This window comes from Enoplosus armatus, chromosome 8, assembly GCF_043641665.1.
Source record: "Enoplosus armatus isolate fEnoArm2 chromosome 8, fEnoArm2.hap1, whole genome shotgun sequence".
Lineage (NCBI taxonomy): Eukaryota > Metazoa > Chordata > Actinopteri > Centrarchiformes > Enoplosidae > Enoplosus > Enoplosus armatus.
In genome coordinates this window covers 9,762,177-9,779,592 of record NC_092187.1, presented here as the reverse complement: position 1 = coordinate 9,779,592, position 17,416 = coordinate 9,762,177, and the positions used below count along the sequence as shown (strand labels likewise).

At 41.8% G+C, this 17,416-nt stretch overlaps 1 protein-coding gene across 1 annotated transcript in view; it reads left to right on the top strand.

Moving 5' to 3' along the window:
• Positions 1-6,595: 6,595 nt before the first annotated feature.
• Positions 6,596-17,416, top strand: part of foxj3 (forkhead box J3) — a 40,470-nt gene continuing 29,649 nt past the window's right edge. Inside the window, exon 1 of the mRNA XM_070910745.1 lies at positions 6,596-6,958. Coding sequence (XP_070766846.1) covers positions 6,596-6,958 — 363 coding nt within the window. The remainder of the gene's footprint in view (positions 6,959-17,416) is intronic.

Genomic DNA, 17,416 nt, shown 5'->3' with positions numbered 1-17,416 from the left:
TGTCGGCCTGCATATTCATTATGACATGTAATATATTCTTTTTGTGTGACTTCATAAGTAATGAAGGGCAGCCAGTCTTCTCAGTGTCTGCCAAGAATGATTAAAACATGATGGAGGTAAGAAACAGAACTTTCCCCAAATTATGGCAAAAATGTTTCTGTTAAGCAGCTAATTTTTGTAAACAGTTTTTTTTTTTTTTTATATGTATATGTATTTACAGTTTTGAAAAATGTAGATATGTGTACAGAGTTTGTACATAAAGAATCGCAACACAACCCCAGCATCCTGGTGTCTTTTATTGAAATGTATCATGTATCAATCAGAAGTCTTTTTTTTTTTACAAACCAATATCTCTGACGTGCTGTGTGGAAAATGTTTGTCTGTCATTACATGGAATCAGTATTTAACCTTGGAAAGATCTGTTTACTTAAGGAAAAACTTACTAAGAAAGATTATGCTTTTAGCAAACACCAACACCCACTCTCTCAGTTGTACGGATTGATGCCTGGGAGCCGTCTTCTACTCTTTATCACTGCCATGTTCGAAGATAGCTTGGCAGTAGCTTTTCAAAGAAGTGAGGAAGAGGTCTCTTTTGCTTCAGCTTTCAGCCCTCTAATCTGCCGCTGTAATTATCAGGCCACTACAACATTACTATTTTAATTACCTCAGGTCATATCAATAATCAGCTGTTTAAATCATCATTTAGACAAAGTGACTATTGAAATGACCTGATGTTAGATTAACATTAGAGGAATTTACCAGACCCCTGCAAGTGAAAAAAAAATGTATGTATACACACAGAGACACACACACACACACACACACACACATACACACACACACACACAAATCAGCTGTTCCTTAGATGTTGATTTTCCTATATACTGCACCATAGATAAAACTATCATCAGGCTAGGAAGGCGAAAGATTTGACAACGTATTAGAGCAGACTTGCTCTCTTTTTAAGTACCTTTAAGTTCTCTGAGTGCTCCCAGTCATTGTGATTTTTGTCTTGTCCCCGGGAAAGTACTCATAATTTGAATTCAAATGCAGCAAATCCTTTTATCTAGTCAAAATCCTCTTTGATTCTGTTAGGAAAGCATTGCTATGATTTTGAAAGAGAAAGATGTGAAAGATAAGATAGGGGATGATCACTTTTAAAGGGCTGTCATTTGGATTGAACTCAGCAGCGGTGCTGCCAGCGACAAGAGTTCAGTGCAAAGCTTCTATTGTGAACCTGATATAAAGCCTGTGTCTTACACAGGCTGAGGGTGTTGTTGCACTCTACTGGTTATGTTTTAATGAGTAACAATTGTTAGCCAATTTGCATGTAAAACAATGTAATTATAAACAAGCATCAAAAAGCTGTAATACTTCTAAAAAATGTAAATTACTCTCCATTATAAAGCGCAACAAAACCTAAGCCATGCCTCCGAGCTAGGGCCTCTAGGTTTTGGATGCTCGCTTCCATTATTAATGCTATTCACAAGCCAAACTTTTTAGGTTGGTGCAGTTGGGCGCTTTAATCTATTTTTGCTGTAAATTAATGAATTTTTAAAGAGGACTAGTCCTTGCTGAATAGGGCTGGATGTGGGAATGTAGTTTGAGTCGTGGTGACGCAGTGCTATAGCCCCCTTTACTGTGCAAAGCATGAGTTCACAAACAGCATCCCATCTCTCTCTTGGGACCGTTCGTTGGGGGAGTTTGCCGAAATGCTGCACTCCTATGTTTTATTTATGACAAAATATGCCTTTTTAACTTCGCCGTTGTCAGAATCTGGAATTGTGATAGCTTTTTCCTAGTCGGCAGTGGTAAGTCTTCTGGGTTGCTAACTCCCTCTACCTTGGCAGATGTTTTCAGGTGTTATGTTCTGTGTGGGCTTAGTGAGTTAAATATTTTATTCTAGGCCTTCAGGGATTCAGTGGAACCTACTGCTTTTCTTGCCTTCTTTCAATCTGATTTTCTTTCAGACGTGGGAAACATTGTATGAATCAGTATGTCCTGTTTCATTTGAGATGCCACTTGATTGACTTGGTTGACATGGGCCTGCCATCAGCTTTTAGAAACCGCTGATAAAAGTGTTGTTCTGTTATTGATAAATTATCATCCTCTCTCTGTATTACTCTTTTTTTTCTCCTCTTATTTTTCCTTTCAAGCATTAGCCTTTCTGACCACCCGCTTTAAGGACTAAGGCCACAAAAATGTATCTCAGTTTGAAATGGTGCATTACATCGATGCCTCTCCAGGTCTCCTTTGAGAATAAGTAGACAGTATCAAACGATAATTGCTTACCCCAGCTCCATTGAGAGATGAGCGAGCAGCCACCATAAGGGCAGCTGATTTGCCTTGATATCTTATAATTGAACCTTTTCAGGGGTATGTTTTCTGGCGCTGAAGCAGAAAGTAATTAATACGTTCAATACTGCTTTTTGGACCTTTTCCTCCTTCCTTTGAATGGCCCACACTCCTAGACATGACAGCGCTCAGTATGCCTACAGACTTTCTTTTGACACATTAGCCTTACCCTTGCCAAGGCAGTCCTTCCCAGAAACCCCGTCTGCTCTGCACACTCCGGGTGGGTATTTTGTCATTACTTCATTTTCCTCAGAAAATATTTTGATGCCTCTTTCTTTTGCACCCCCCCCTTCTCTCACCCATCCCCCATCACTCCATTCAAAGTTCTCTATTAAAATGCAGAACTGTAAAGCCTCTCTCAGTCTAAAAGCCTGCTAGCAGCGGGGGACTGTTAGCTGTTAGTGATGCATACAGCTGAGTGAGTGCATCACAGCTACAAAGTCTAATGGGTGAATACATTCAATCACACACAGACCCTCAACTCTTTTAAAGGGACAATGTTTCCAGTCATGAAAGCTCCATCCACAGTGCAGAGAGTGATGTATTTAAATTCTTTTGGAGGAGAAAGATTTCTTGTTCATAAACGTCCAAATTCTTGCTCTTCTTTGTAGATTAGTGCTTGTAATCTTTTCTGGAAGTACCAGCTAATACCTCACAACTTTCAAGTTACCAAAGTTAACTTTTTACATGCTTTTTTTGTGGGGTAAAAGATGAAAATCTGAGATGCCACATGTTCTCCTTTTTGCCAGATTTTTAACCTCTTTTGATATCTACTAATGTTAGCCAAATGTCTATCTCTGAAAATGTATGTTCCCATGCACATTCATACTACAAGCCTTCAAACTAGTTATTCAAACACTGCTTTTCTGTATGATCAGCTGCCAGAATATCCCCTCTTTGCTACCTTTATTTTCTACTCAGCACAGCTCTTTGAAATATCTGCCTGGTTGGTAAAGTTTTTGATGTTTTCTGATCAGTGATACAGACCTGGATCTTGTGGGTTTTTGACTAGTATGTGCAGGAATTGTGTCAGTTGGGTTGCTGCATGAGCCCCCAACCATTGCATTACAATTAGCTCTCTCCTGCCCTGCAACAAGGAGATTCTCTTTCTGAGACAATGTTCTGAAATGTACAGTATCTGTTCAGTTTTATTTCTAAACATGCAGTTAATCATATATTTATCAATGAAAACAGATGCATTTTGTTGTTATTGTTAGATAGAACATGGGCTTTGCAATCTGGTAATTCGATTTTTAAATTAGTTTTAATTGTTGTCATAATAACATGATATCAGTTAATCATAAAAGTATAGTGTTTAAAGTGACACCTATTTTTAATAGATATAAATATAAACAAAGGCATCTAATGTCATCATAGGCAGACACTTCTGATATGGATCTGAACCCGAGTATGATGTAGTCATTTCAGGGCTAACCAACAAATAAGCGGATAGACCGTATGGATGTTTCCAGTCCAAGTGTTTGTCCCTGAAATGCAAAATTTGACCTGAAAGGAACATCATCAAAGACCAAAGTAGACGAAAGGGTTAATTTCCTTTCTCCATATCGGTTGTATTGTACATATTGCTCTTTCAGTACACTCAGATAACCATGAACAATTACCTGAGATGAACACACAACCTTTTCACTACAAACTATGAAGCACTCAGTTCAGAGAGTTTAGCACTCTGTATCTATTAATACAATACAATGCATTTCTATAGAAAACCGATACTCCTAAGATAAGCAGAGAGATATACTGTAAGCTGTCTCCTCTGCACTGATCATTTTTCTCCCCTGATACCATGCGGACCTCTGAGGCTGATGTGAAGCACAGCCCGATATCAGAAACAAAAGGCACAGTGCTGGGGTTAGCCCAGTCACTGTGGGACCAGTTGACTGAGTCGACTAGGTAATTGGTTGCGTCTACCCGCCCAGCAGGGCCCTTCTCCCCAGAAGCCAAGTCATGCCCCTCCTCTTCTCTCTCCGCTCTCTTCTGTTACTCATCATCCCAATGCATCACCAGGCTAGCAGTGCGAAGCTACACCGTGCCGCCATGCAGCCAGCCCACGCTCCCAAACTTCTCAACAACAACAGCCACGGCAGCACAGCAGGTCAGGGCTTGTGGCAGGCTGATTTGCAGCTTGAGCCTCCTTTTAATGAGGGGAAAATAAGTACTTGTTGTTCTGTGTCTTGTGTGTCACCACCCCCTTCCCCACCTACCCACCACCATTACAACTAGCAATGCTACCTTCCCTTCAGCAGGAAAAAAAAAAAGGTGCACTAATTAAGATGGCTTCCTGGGATTTGAGAGAGGGGGGTTGGCTATGGCTTCTCCCACAGTGGCAGAGCCTTGAGGAGGAGATGGGGGTGGTGTTGTGCAAGAGGCCTCCTTGGGCATGTCTCTTCTTTCGGTTCCTCTTTCCTTCCCCTAGTCCCACTGCCTGGCTTGTTTGGCTTGATGAGTCTGCAGCTAAACATTTGTTTTTTTTTCTACTTGCAATTAAGCAAGGTTTTTGCAGGAGCTGAGTATTTCCCTTCTTCTTCATCATCCTGGCTCTCCAGGGGGATTGGTGGAAAGAGAGACCGAGGGGTTTTGTGTTCCTCCTGCTAGGAAGGCTCATTGAAGTTCTCCCACCTTGATTATATACAGTGAGCATGAATGTAAAATGCGTGGGCCAGTAGGCTCTTTGTCATTCAAGGACATATGAAGGTTACTGCATGGGATGGTAGATGAAGGTTTAGATGTAGATTTCTGTATCCTTAGGAGGCATCCAGCCATTGTTAACTATTCACTGGCCTCGGCCCACTCTGTATACGTCTCTTTCGTAAAACTCGTAGGTTTACCTGCATTTCCCAGAATGTAGGACGTTTATCTTTCCAAAGCACCCAGCACTAAACAAGGACATTTTCTTTGTTAAATCAGAGTGAGGTCTGAATGCAACATCTTTACTCCAGTGATGAGTAACAGTTACATGACATTCTCAGTCCAGTAGTGACAAACCTACGAGTGTTCTGTGACTGACTGGAGTGCAGAACAATTGGTGAGTAAGTTCTCTCAAGTGTACCAAATGATTGTCTTTGGGGTTTTTTACTGAATCATGCTAAAACTATTTGCAAAAGCCCCGACCACCAAAAAAAAAAAGTTTCTACTCTACTTACACAGGATACATTTTTAAGTTCAGCACCGCTCTAAAAATAGCTACTAAATTAAAATATTGAGGCTTCTTGCGTTTTTTCATTGTTTGTGTCTGTCTGAGCAGGATCTGAGACTTTGTGTGTGTGTGTGTGGGGGGGGGTGCACGGACTTGACAGGAGAGTGAGGCACGTCGAGAGTCAGAGAATGGGAACACGGTGTGGGGGGGTTACACAGAGAGGGAAAGGGGACGAGCCTTTCGGCTCCTCTAGAGGGTTGGAATTCCTCCCGAGCTGTTCCCCCCATTTGGCAGGCACTTGTGAAAACAATTCCCCAGCTTTTAGTCACTCTGCAGATCCAATTGCCATTTCCACTTTGGAGGGAACGGGAGTGAGAGGCAATCCAGATAGACAGAACACAGAGAGAGAAAGAGAGAAGAGTTTTAATCGGGTTGGACAGATGCCGAGGCCAGTTGAGCGGTTGTGCGATATTAATATCTTATGAAGGCTGTCTGGCAGTGCAAGCTCACCGTCTTGTGTGGTTTTGTGTTTGTGCGTTGCAGCAGCGGCCATTGCAGTGGCTAAATGAAGAACTTGTGAACATGCACGAGGGAAGGACTCTACCTTTCACTTCGGTGACTTCCCCAGATGCTTTGGCCCAAAGAAAGATGGAAAGGAATGGGAAGAGTAAGACACTTAACTCATACCTAGTCCCCCATACTGCTTTGCTTTTCACTGTGTAATTAATGGAATACAACTGTTTGATTAATGTTTTTTCTTATCCATAGCTCACATTGCACATCATATTTATGTCCAGTGTTGAGGACCAAGTGGTGAACACACCAAAATATTTAGTTTTCCATTATACAAAGCTACACTGTATTTGGAAAATAATGTGCAAGTTAACATCTGTGAGTGTCTGCCAAGTGTGCGTTCTGCTCCAGCTAAAGGAGATGAATAGGCGTAGTAAACAAACCTCCTGCTCTTTCAGACTTGAGCCAAGGCTGCTGCACAGCACCCATTCAGTGAGCCAACGGGAGATCCTCCATACGCCACGTCGCCGAGCATCTCACCCTTCCCTTTTGACCCCTCGATCTACAAGCACCATGACATCTGAGCTGGAGAGTAGCCTGACCTCGATGGACTGGCTCCCCCAGCTCAGCATGAGGGCAGCCATCCAGAAGGCCGATGCGGGACACCTCCACGGACACCACCACCACGGCCACCACCACCACGGCCACCATCACGGGCACGGGCCTGGCAAAAAAATTGCCCATCTGGACCCAGGAACAACGCTGGACCAGGAAGAAGCTGCACAGCACAGAGACGGTAAACCGCCCTACAGCTACGCCAGCCTAATCACCTTCGCAATCAACGGCTCGCCGCGCAAACGGATGACCCTCAGTGAGATCTACCAGTGGATCTGTGACAACTTCCCCTACTACCGAGAGGCGGGCAGCGGCTGGAAGGTAAGACAAGACAGATACACTATGTGATATGGAGTCTTGCTCATATAGCTGGTTCTAATTGGTCTGGTTCTAGGATGGTAAAATACTCGTACTCGCTAAGTACTCAAGGTTAACAAATATTATCATATCGACCATATTTTTTGTAAGAAAAGAGCAAAGTACAAATCATTCAGTTTGCAGGCGTCCCCTTTTTTTTAACAGGTGTTGATCAGCGACTGCAAATGACATCAGCTGTAGCTAATTAACGTTAAGTCTCCAACTTACTTAGAGGAAGAAACAACACTCTCCAACACAACTCCGTGATCACGGTTGGGCTGTGAACTGTTTTTGCAGTTAAACAAGACCAACAGAGAGCTGAGTCATGTCATTTTTCAGTAGTGGGAGTGGAGGTCTTCATGGGTCCACTCAGTGGAGAGGAATATTTTAGGAAGTCAGTAGTTTATGTAAAACGTTTATGCCATTAAATGACAATTACCTTTTGGAATTTGATTCACAGATATTAAATTAAGCCTTTGATGCCTGTAAATGACTTATTTTTGTAATTCGTTTCTGACAGTCGTTCTTAGGACTTTATTATTATATTGCTGCTCTTTTTGACCGTAGCTGCTAGTTACTTGTTAGTGCATCAGGTTGCTGCTGGGGTTCGTGTCCGGTCTCTTTATAAAAAATGCTTTTGTGAATGTTGGGTTTGAGTAGGTTTTCCGCGGGTCTGTTTTCGGATTGTGTCCAACATGCCTGTTATACTTTCACATGTATATATCATATCAATAATTTAAACTTATCAACTTAGTACCTCTGAATGAGGACCTCCCTTTTTGGAGCAAGAAGCTCATGAAATACAAGGTGCGCAAAAGTAAGTAGGCATCAACTATTATTTCAGTGTTTCATTGTGCTCATCTTATTTTCACTTTGTAGCTTCTCGTAGTGCTTCTACATTTCCACCCAACAAAAGTTGATCACGAATCTCAATTGAATCATTGAGTTAAGTTATTTATGACTTACAAATGTTGAAAGCTGATTTGATAAGGGATTTCAAAGACATCAGATTCAACAAGCGGATTTGACACTGGATTCAAATTTGATGAAATGTTATCAAACCTCAACCCTATTGCACAAAATGCACAAATCAGATCCAGCGGTTGTCTCGAAGAGAGCACAGACACCTTTTAGTAAACCAGGAATGATTGACAGATGCGCTTCGTCTCATTCAGACGACATTATTAAATCCTTATGTAAATGTAGCTATGCAAATCCTGGCTAATATGAGCAGAAAGGTGGCTGTGTTATTGGAGACAAATGAATAGATCCCCACGGTTGTGTCTTGGGGATTCTCTACCTTATTAGTGAAGAAGGGGATGGATATAGTCCTTCCACTGACACATCGAAAAGGCTGTCTGCAAACTATCAACCAATTCATCTCTCTGAGAGCGGGAACATTTTTCTTCTTCTCTCATTATTTCTCTCTCTTTCACTTTCTATCTTCATCTCCCAAGCACTTGCACTTCACCAACCCCCCCCCCCCTCTCCTTCTCTCTCTTAGTCACTCACTCCTCTCCTCTCTTCTTCCATGAACCTTTGTTTGTTCCCCGTCTATAATCTTCAACACAGCATTCCCCGAGCAGAGATGCATGCCAGAAACGGATACAAAAAGGTTATGATACAAGCCAGGTTGTGTTGGCAGAGCTGCTTACCTGCATGTAGGATTCAATCAATTCGTTTTTTTGTTCGGAGGGAGAGGATAGGGGTTATTAAGACCATTCAGGCTTTCTCTCATGACTGCCTTCTCCTGCTGGTTGTATTTGGGTGCCAGGGTGTTTTAGTATCCCATAATTACACCTCTAGCTTCATTGATTTGTGTGTGTGTGGCTGCATTCTAGTAGCATCATTAAAGCGCTGTACTGATGGCATTGTGGTTATATTTTCACATGTTCTGGCATTTGTCCATGATATCAGTGCAGAGAGTTCGTTGTGAGATACATCACCCAAAGTTGTGTTGCTTTCCAAGTAGGCCAAGGCCATATAAACAATGCACAATGTTGTTCTTATTTGTCAGTATAAGAGTGTTTGACAGAATATGTGTTTCAAAGCACTCAGTTTGTCCCGTCTGTTTGTGGCTTCTGCGGTGATTGTTACCAATGAAGGGTAATACAGTGTTACACAGATCTGTGGAGAAAAAAAATGTTTCACAACCACTGACCCATCATGATCTGACATTTTTAGAAGCACGTAAAGTAACAAATTAAGCACTCTGCAGCACTTCATGGTAAAGTCACATTTCTGTGCTAGCCTTGGAGAAAAGGCTGCAAACTTTTGCTTCCTGGATGACCCGACTCAACACAGTGGGGCTTGTTTTATACCAGCCGTGGCCGTCACAGGGAAAGTTACATAAGTCCGGTTCATTCCAGTTCAGGTGATTGCTGTCAGCTGTACGCAGTGGGACGCAGACACAGAGATTGTCTGGCTGCCACGTTCCGCAGACATTGCCGGCTCACACATAACACACGTTGCAAGCGCACAGTTTGAAATGCGTGTTTCCTGAATGTACTGACTCAAGGCGAACACTTGAGCTTTCAGAAAACGCCTCACACGTGGTCTGTTGTGTTTGCCGTCTCCTTCACCCTCTGCCACACATGCACGCACACACACACACACACACACACACACACACACACACACACTACACACACACAAGCTCGTACACCCACAGAGAGACTCCCACTCAGGTAGGCAGTGTACGTGTGCAGTCTACAGATTACACACGGGGAGCTCAGCAGGATAGGAGATTGTTGGGGGGGGGGTTGTTGGAGAAGAGAGAGGAGACTGTCAGAGAGCAGAGGAGAGTTTTACTACCCAGCACACGCACTCCGTCTGCTCTGTATGATAATGTGAGAGTGCAGGAACGGCAGAGTTGAAACCAGGACAACACACAGTCATACACACTCATCACACACACACATGCACACACACACACACACACACACACACACACACACACACACACACACACACATACATATATCAGCTACCATCCTTAGAAAATCACACGAATGCGTACGCCGGCAGGCTTGCTGCATGCGTTGCATCTACACGCAGAAACCCACACACTTTCAAGTGCATTCAATTTAGTTAGCCGTTATAATCATGTAGCTTCCCAAGGTCGTGAGATTTTTTTGTGTCCTAGCTGGAAATGAATATGGAGAGCTCTTTTCATCTGAGAAGTAATGAGGAGAACCTTCCTCCGGAGCTCTGGAGGAGGTTTAGAATCTGTAACGACAAAAAAAAAAAAAAATCATGAAATTAAATAGCACATGAATGCATGAGCCATTTGTTTATGGAGCTCGTTGACGCCCCTAAAATTCATCTTGTGTAACATGCATGCATAGCATTTCTGTTTTAAAATAAAGGATCCGTGTGTTAATAGAGTGGAGATACAGTACACTGGAGTGGAATGCAAACTGAGTTGCATCAGGCTGCGTCACTCTAGCATTATTTTGTATCACTGCAACGGCATTATCTCTCCTATGTTATCTTTCCCAACCTCTCCCTCTCTCTATCTGAGTCCTACGCCGGCACCGCTCTACTTTCCCATGCCCTCTGCAGCCCTTTCGCACCCACATGTCCCTCCACTCTAGGGGTCCCCCTTTACCACAAGTCATAGTGAGCACACAGCGGGAGACCAAAGCCACACTTTCTTTTTGTCTTTGTCTCTTATTCGTCAGTTTATAACAGTGAGTCATCTGTACTGAAATCCGTTTTTGGTGTTTTTGAGAATGCCTTTTTTTCTATTCCAAGTGCAATCAGAATTTTAAACTCTAAAAACTGACCTTCACCACCTGCCCTACAGTATTTTTTGTTTAGTGTTTTATGTTCTGTCTTAATTAGTTTTCCTTTCATGCTGTTTTAGTATTGCATAGTGCACTGTCTATATTTGTTCTGTTATAGGTTGTTTTTGTGCTGATTTTATGTCTTGGGGAAATAATGTTTTCCACGTTGGTGGATAATAAAATTATTTTCTATTCTATTTAGTTTTATACTCTTAAGTTCAATTGTCAGAACAATTTTGATAATGGAAGTCATTTATCAAGCAAAAAATGCCAAACATTCACTGGTTTCAGCTTCTCTAATGTGACCATTTGTTGAATATCGTTGTAAATAGAATATATTTGGGTTTAGGACTGCTGGTCAGACAAAAGAAGGAATTTAAAGACGTCACATTTGGCTTTGGAAACTGTTGATGGGTATTTTTCACAATTTTTTTGGCTAAATGATGAATCCATTCAATGAAAGAATTATGTAAATATTAATCTGTATTCTATGCTGCTCTATTCTATTCAGGCTGAATGTAATGATGGGAAATGTTGGTTATTCAAAGCTCACGTCACCATTACATTATTATTAAAATGTCCCACTTGAGAAATGCAGTCTAGACCTGTACCTTCACCAAATGGTTTGTTGCAGTCTGTGCTGCTGACTAACCTGCTCTCTTGCGATGTCGCCTCAGGCTAGCTCCCATGCAGCCAGGCTAATTGCCTGCGAATTAGCAAGGCCTAATGTGACGTTGTAAAGGGCAGCGCTACCATGATGGCCTTTGGCCTTTGGCTGAACACCACATGTCACAGACAATCACCTGATATGAATCAGCGCTGGCCCATTATTCTGGCTCCAGTCCTCCAATGCCTGCTCTGTGGGAGATCTGCGACTGAGCGCAGAGGAGGTCGGTGCACAGTGTCAAGTGTACTTACGTATGTAGAGGAAGACTGTTGTCATTGGCTGCTGCGAGTCATTATGTGGCTGTAGCTGCACTGAGGCTCCTGAGCTTGTGTCATATGAGCACAACTGAAATTTCACCACTGTACTGTGCTTGTTGCGATTCAGCTTTGAGACAGTCTGTGGAAGGACTGGAGTGTGTGTCTCTGTGTGTTTATGTGTGTACAGGGACAGGTGTGTGTTCAGCTGCGCGTTTGTCTGTATTTTCCAGTCATTTTAAAAGAGTCTGATAGGGCTGACTGGGAAAATGCCACAGCTGTCTGTTTGCTTTATTGAGTCTCTCCTCTGACTCTGTGTTGATCCCCTCGTCACCAAGTAACTGTTACATTTACCCCAGCATTCCCAGTTTACATGTCACGTTACACCAGTATGCTGTCCAGATGTGTGTGTGTGTGTGTGTGTGTGTGTGTGTGAGTATATGTGTCTTTCAAGGTCAAAGTCTCCCTCTTGCTATTGTGTTGGAAATTTTTATTTAATATAAATTCCTTGTAATTCAAATGAAACCTTGACTGTAAAATAATTATTTTTTATATTTGCTATCAAAGTTTATATCTGAAAGCAAATTTAATTAACCTTTGTAGAACAAAATCACAATTTTACTAACAAAAACAGCAAACATTGATAGAATCCCCCATTAACTGAGCTTCTCAGTACATTTCTAAAGTATTTTGGTGTCTTAAAAACAACTGTGATAAAAGGAAATATAGCATTTTAGAACATTTTAAACCTAAAAAAATGAGGCCACACTGCCACGATCTCATTGGAAACTTAAGTCATTAAGTGTTTAGATAGAATCTTATTATCTAAGGTAGAAAATACACTGATTGTCAGTTTATGTCACAGTTAAGCATACTCTTGGTCAAAAAATTGCACAGAGACTTGTGAGAAACAAGTTGTCAGAAGCTATAAAAGTATAAACAAGTATTTTTTCTTCAATATAAAACAAATGCTTCACAGGCAAAGATTTATAACTGTGGACATCCCTTATCCAACAAATATAGTTTACTTCCCCAAACCGGTAGAAGTCAAAGGTGAACTGTGAAACAATCAAAGCCACAATCTTTCTGTTTGCGATGACATTTCTTTATGAGGCAATATATACCAGGGGCAGCTTCCCTCCACCACATGTCTATTTTTAATATAAACTGTTGCTATAGTTTGAAGAACAAATTGACATTATTCCTCCATACACACACATGCACACGTGCAGCTATTAATTATACTTGTATGTTTAACACTGCTGCAGCTTTTAATTACATACTAATCACTAATAGCAGTCTCAGTATTAAATTCTTAATTAAAAGCGAGGAAATTCTCTTGCTATCTCCTCGAGGATTTGGCACCCATCCAGCACTGCGTTTTCCCTCTCTAACCAGCCAGGCCTTTAGCACTCTCCATATGGCTAATAATAGGCTTAAGGCTGGTTTCCGTAGCTCTCTGGAATGCAACAATTATACCACAGCATGAGTTTATTCGCCAGTCCCTGGGTTTGTATCCCGCAAAGAGACATGGGCCTGTCTTTTGTCAGACCCTAAATAATATAAGAGCATTTCATACAACAAAAGAGGAAACTGGAGATGTTTGTTTCCTGGTTGGACAAAGTTAGAAGTCCTGCTCAAGTGTGTGAGGTGATTTGTGCCAGCAAAGCCTATGTGGTATATCTAAGGAAGGCCAGTCAGATCAAGTGGACACTGGTATCATCAGCTGATTTTCAATGTAGTAAAGTATTTTGACCTAAAGAGTAGTCTGAACCAAAGCAGATTGTGTCAGTGATTGTTGTGAACGGTCGATTACATTTTTAGGTTTTTTAAAAATCTATGAAAAAGCCAGTGGAAGTATTGAATTAATGTACAATCTAACTTTGACACAGTACAAACAACTGGCAACAAACACTGCCTCTTCAGCTGTTGCCAATTTAACTTGTTTGTGCTCTGAACACCGTCACTGCAATGAAACATGCACGTTATTATTGGGTGTGACAGAATAATGACAGCACTTGTTTAACTTGACGGGATAGAGGTGACTTGACTTCTTGACTTTACCTTCACATAGTCCCGGACTATGTCTGAGCAGGCTTATGGTATAGTTTTTGATAAACCTCAGTTTTGGGGCAGTCCAACTCTGGCCAAAATGGAGAGTGATGTGTTTTCAGATTAGTTTGGATTTTGTCTATACCTACTGGCTAACCAGTGCAGTTTCAGTGGTCATGAGCTTCATCGAGAACAAGAATAGAAAAAGTAGGCTGTCAGACATTATTGGGTACAACCAGGGCACTCCTTCCTGCTTGTCCTCCATCCCCGCTCACTCGCCTCCTCTCCCGGAAAAGCCGCTGACAGAGGCTGTCACTTTGCCACAGCGCTCTGCTCGACACAACTAGCAACAGGAAGTGTGCCACCGTGACCCCCTTGCTGCTCCGCAACCTAGTTTGGTCACCGCGTTATTTTTGAAACACTATATTAAAATAACAGCTGAAAGGATTTGTCTTTCTAAATCAGCTGTGAGATGAGAAATCCCACCAATGACACAGGGAGGATGGTAGCTCGTAAAGTATGTCTAATGTTTGACACTTCAGGACAGTAGGATACCCCAAAGATCAATCCGAGGGGTCACAAGATAGTAAAAAAGATAGGTACTTTTCCCTTATCTTTGCTTTTTAATTGCAATAGACGGATGTAAAGTGATCAAAAATTAAACCGTAAATCAAGGCAGATATCTGAAAGTACAAACAGGAACACATGAGCGAAACTAAACTCCAAACCACAGAGATTCAGTGAGTAGCTGCAAAAGTACTGAGACTTTTTCTTTAGTCACCAGCAAAGACACGTGTTGATCAACGCAAGACGCAGCTTGTTTGAGTGGAGGAGGCGGTCATGGGTTGGCCATGGACAGGCCTTCAACCAGGCAGGACCACTACAGTGCGGCTCGGCGCAGATATCCCCTGCTGCGAGGACGCAGTGGAAAGGCATGTGTTCATGGCTTGCAGTGGTCCAGTGCAATAATTCATGCAGAGCGACCCGGGCCCGTGGAAACACTAGAATATATGTAACCTGCGAGTAGACATTGCTCTCCAATGATTCAGCTGATTTTAGGACACATTTTGCTGTCGCAGGACCTGCTGGTTGGAATGATGCACTGAATTTTAGTATACTCTTATTGTTTTGGAGCTTCTTACAAGATCCCCAGAGACAGCAGCAACCTTACTTCCCCCTCATCTGAGATTTCTTTGTGTCACACACACACACACACACACACACACATGCACACTCACTCATGCACTTAACTCCTTTTTTTTTTTTTTTTTAAATCACACACACATCTGTAAGCTGCTATACTATTGGTGTAAAACATTTATGCATATAGGATGAACAAGTGTGCACACACACCTGCCTACATTCACACTTATGTGCAAGTGCACACTGAGATACACACAGCTGCATGCGCACGCGCATTCAGGCACATACACCAGCATAGAAACACAACTTGCACAGTCACACACACACACAAACAGCTCATCTTATAGATGACTTGTGTGAAGTACTTCAGTGAGGGAGTGAAGAGGGCGGGGGAAGGGTCCATCAAATGAAATGAATATGTATTAGATGGGGTTTGAAGTAGTGACTTATATTCAACCCCGCATTCTCACGGAGCGTCTGTCACTCCGTCACCATCAGGATATAATAAGGCATCTCAGTGATGCTCAGAACCCAGGAGACTTTCACATCTAAGACACCTGTCCGTATGTGCGCGTACCCCCACATTCCCTCTTCCAGCCGACTCCAGCTCTTTCTTTCTTTGTGCCTTTTGCACCCTCCTTCCTCCCAGCTCCTTCTCCTCTGCCTTACCTTCAAACTTTACCACATTTTACCCGCTCTTTAAGCACTGTATGGGTTCAGCTGAAAGTTAATAAAATCTCTCTCCAAATATCCGCTTTTGCTATATCTTCCTTCCTTTTCTCTGTTTCTCTATCTCTTGTTCAGTCTGTGTGCGCACAAGGACTACCTCTCTGACACCACAATACATTCATCCTGAAGGACATGAATACGGCTGTGTGGGTGTGCATTTGTGTGTGCACATCAAACTCCATAGGCCCTCCATAGGTTAATACCCTGGCCAGCAAACCTCCTGGCCTTTGACCTCAGTCTCCCCCTGCAGACACACAGTTGGGCAAAGGTTTCAGCCGGTTTACACAACCACAGGCATGAAGGCTTCCTTTCTTACCTTGCAAAGCAAAGACTCGTAGCCTTTCTGCTAATCATTCATCTCCAAAACCACAATGGCCAGAATGTTGGAGTTTAAACAATAGTGCACTGACATTTGTCTAAATTTCTTTCCTTCATTCTTGCATTTGTTTTCAGCCGTTCTGTGTCATTTCTACCTGAAAGTGCTCACTTAAAAATTGTACTTTATCTTTTAAGCTTTATATAATTTTTTGTTACATTTTCAACCGACGTTGAAATGTATGGTTGGCTGAGGTTGAAAAGTTGGTCTATCGATGAAAACAAAATGCGGCAGTGCAATGGAAACAGAATAAATGTGAAACAGATAATGGAAATGTTACAGGAGCTGAAGACAGGGACTTATACTTTATGTAAGAATACAAAACTTGAAACTATTTTTGGTGGCCGTAATCATTCCTATCGTTCATACTGTCCGAGAGAGCCCTTCCTAAAGCTATTTCAATGTAAAGGATGGTGGACAAAATGCACAGTTTTTGTAAATATTACTCCCAAATTTAAGCTGAAGCTGATATGAGTCTTTGCAGTCGGTGAGTTTGACAAGTCAAGTATAGTTTTAGTTTGAAATTTCAGTATCGTATTGAGATAGACTTGAAAAAATAAAGCCCCTGAAAAATTGGCTTCAAATTTTACCTATTTCTGTATAACATCAAGTATTCATGAAAAAAACATATTTTATTATTTATTAAGAATTTATACTCAACTAGTCTGCTTCATCAGGACTGTGTGTGTGTGTCTGTGTGGTTTGATCAGATTTGATTGACAGTGGCCTGGCAACAACCCCAAAACTGTCATCACATTTTGAGTCAAATGTTACTAAATCCTGATTGGTGCGAGCAATGTGACATCACATTTTTCTAACTGAGCCTGCATACCTCAAACCGCAGTGGACAAAAAAAGAAATACAGAAATCTCTCATGAGGAATAGTCAAAAATGTTCTAACTTTAGCAGAAGATGTGTTCAGGTAGGATCTAATCACTCATATTGATTAGTAATAGTAAGAAGTTGATTGATAAAAATGTTTTTAGGGCCTTTAAGCTTATGTTTATCACAGAAATGTCGTAGTCGATCTCCCTCCTTGAGTTTTTTACGCACACAGTCTTGTACCTTGATTTTTCAAAGAGCCAGATATTTTCTAACACAATTGCTCACCTGATGATTCAATCGGGAGAGTTTCATGCCAATATAAACGTTGGAGTGCTCCAACTATGAGTCACCTTACATTGTACAGAAAATGAGCACCTGGGCACCCGAAAAGATTTCCTTCCACTTTGCAGCTCTACGCCAGTTGGGCTGTAATGTGTGTTTCCAGTGCGCCGAACTAAACCAACCAACCAATTTTCAGTGTAATCAGCATTGTTTTGTTAAAATGGGACAAGGGTTGTTGCCTCGCTTACGAAACATCACTTTTCAAGACTGTTTAATTCAGTTTAGAGGAAATGCCATCTCATGTTG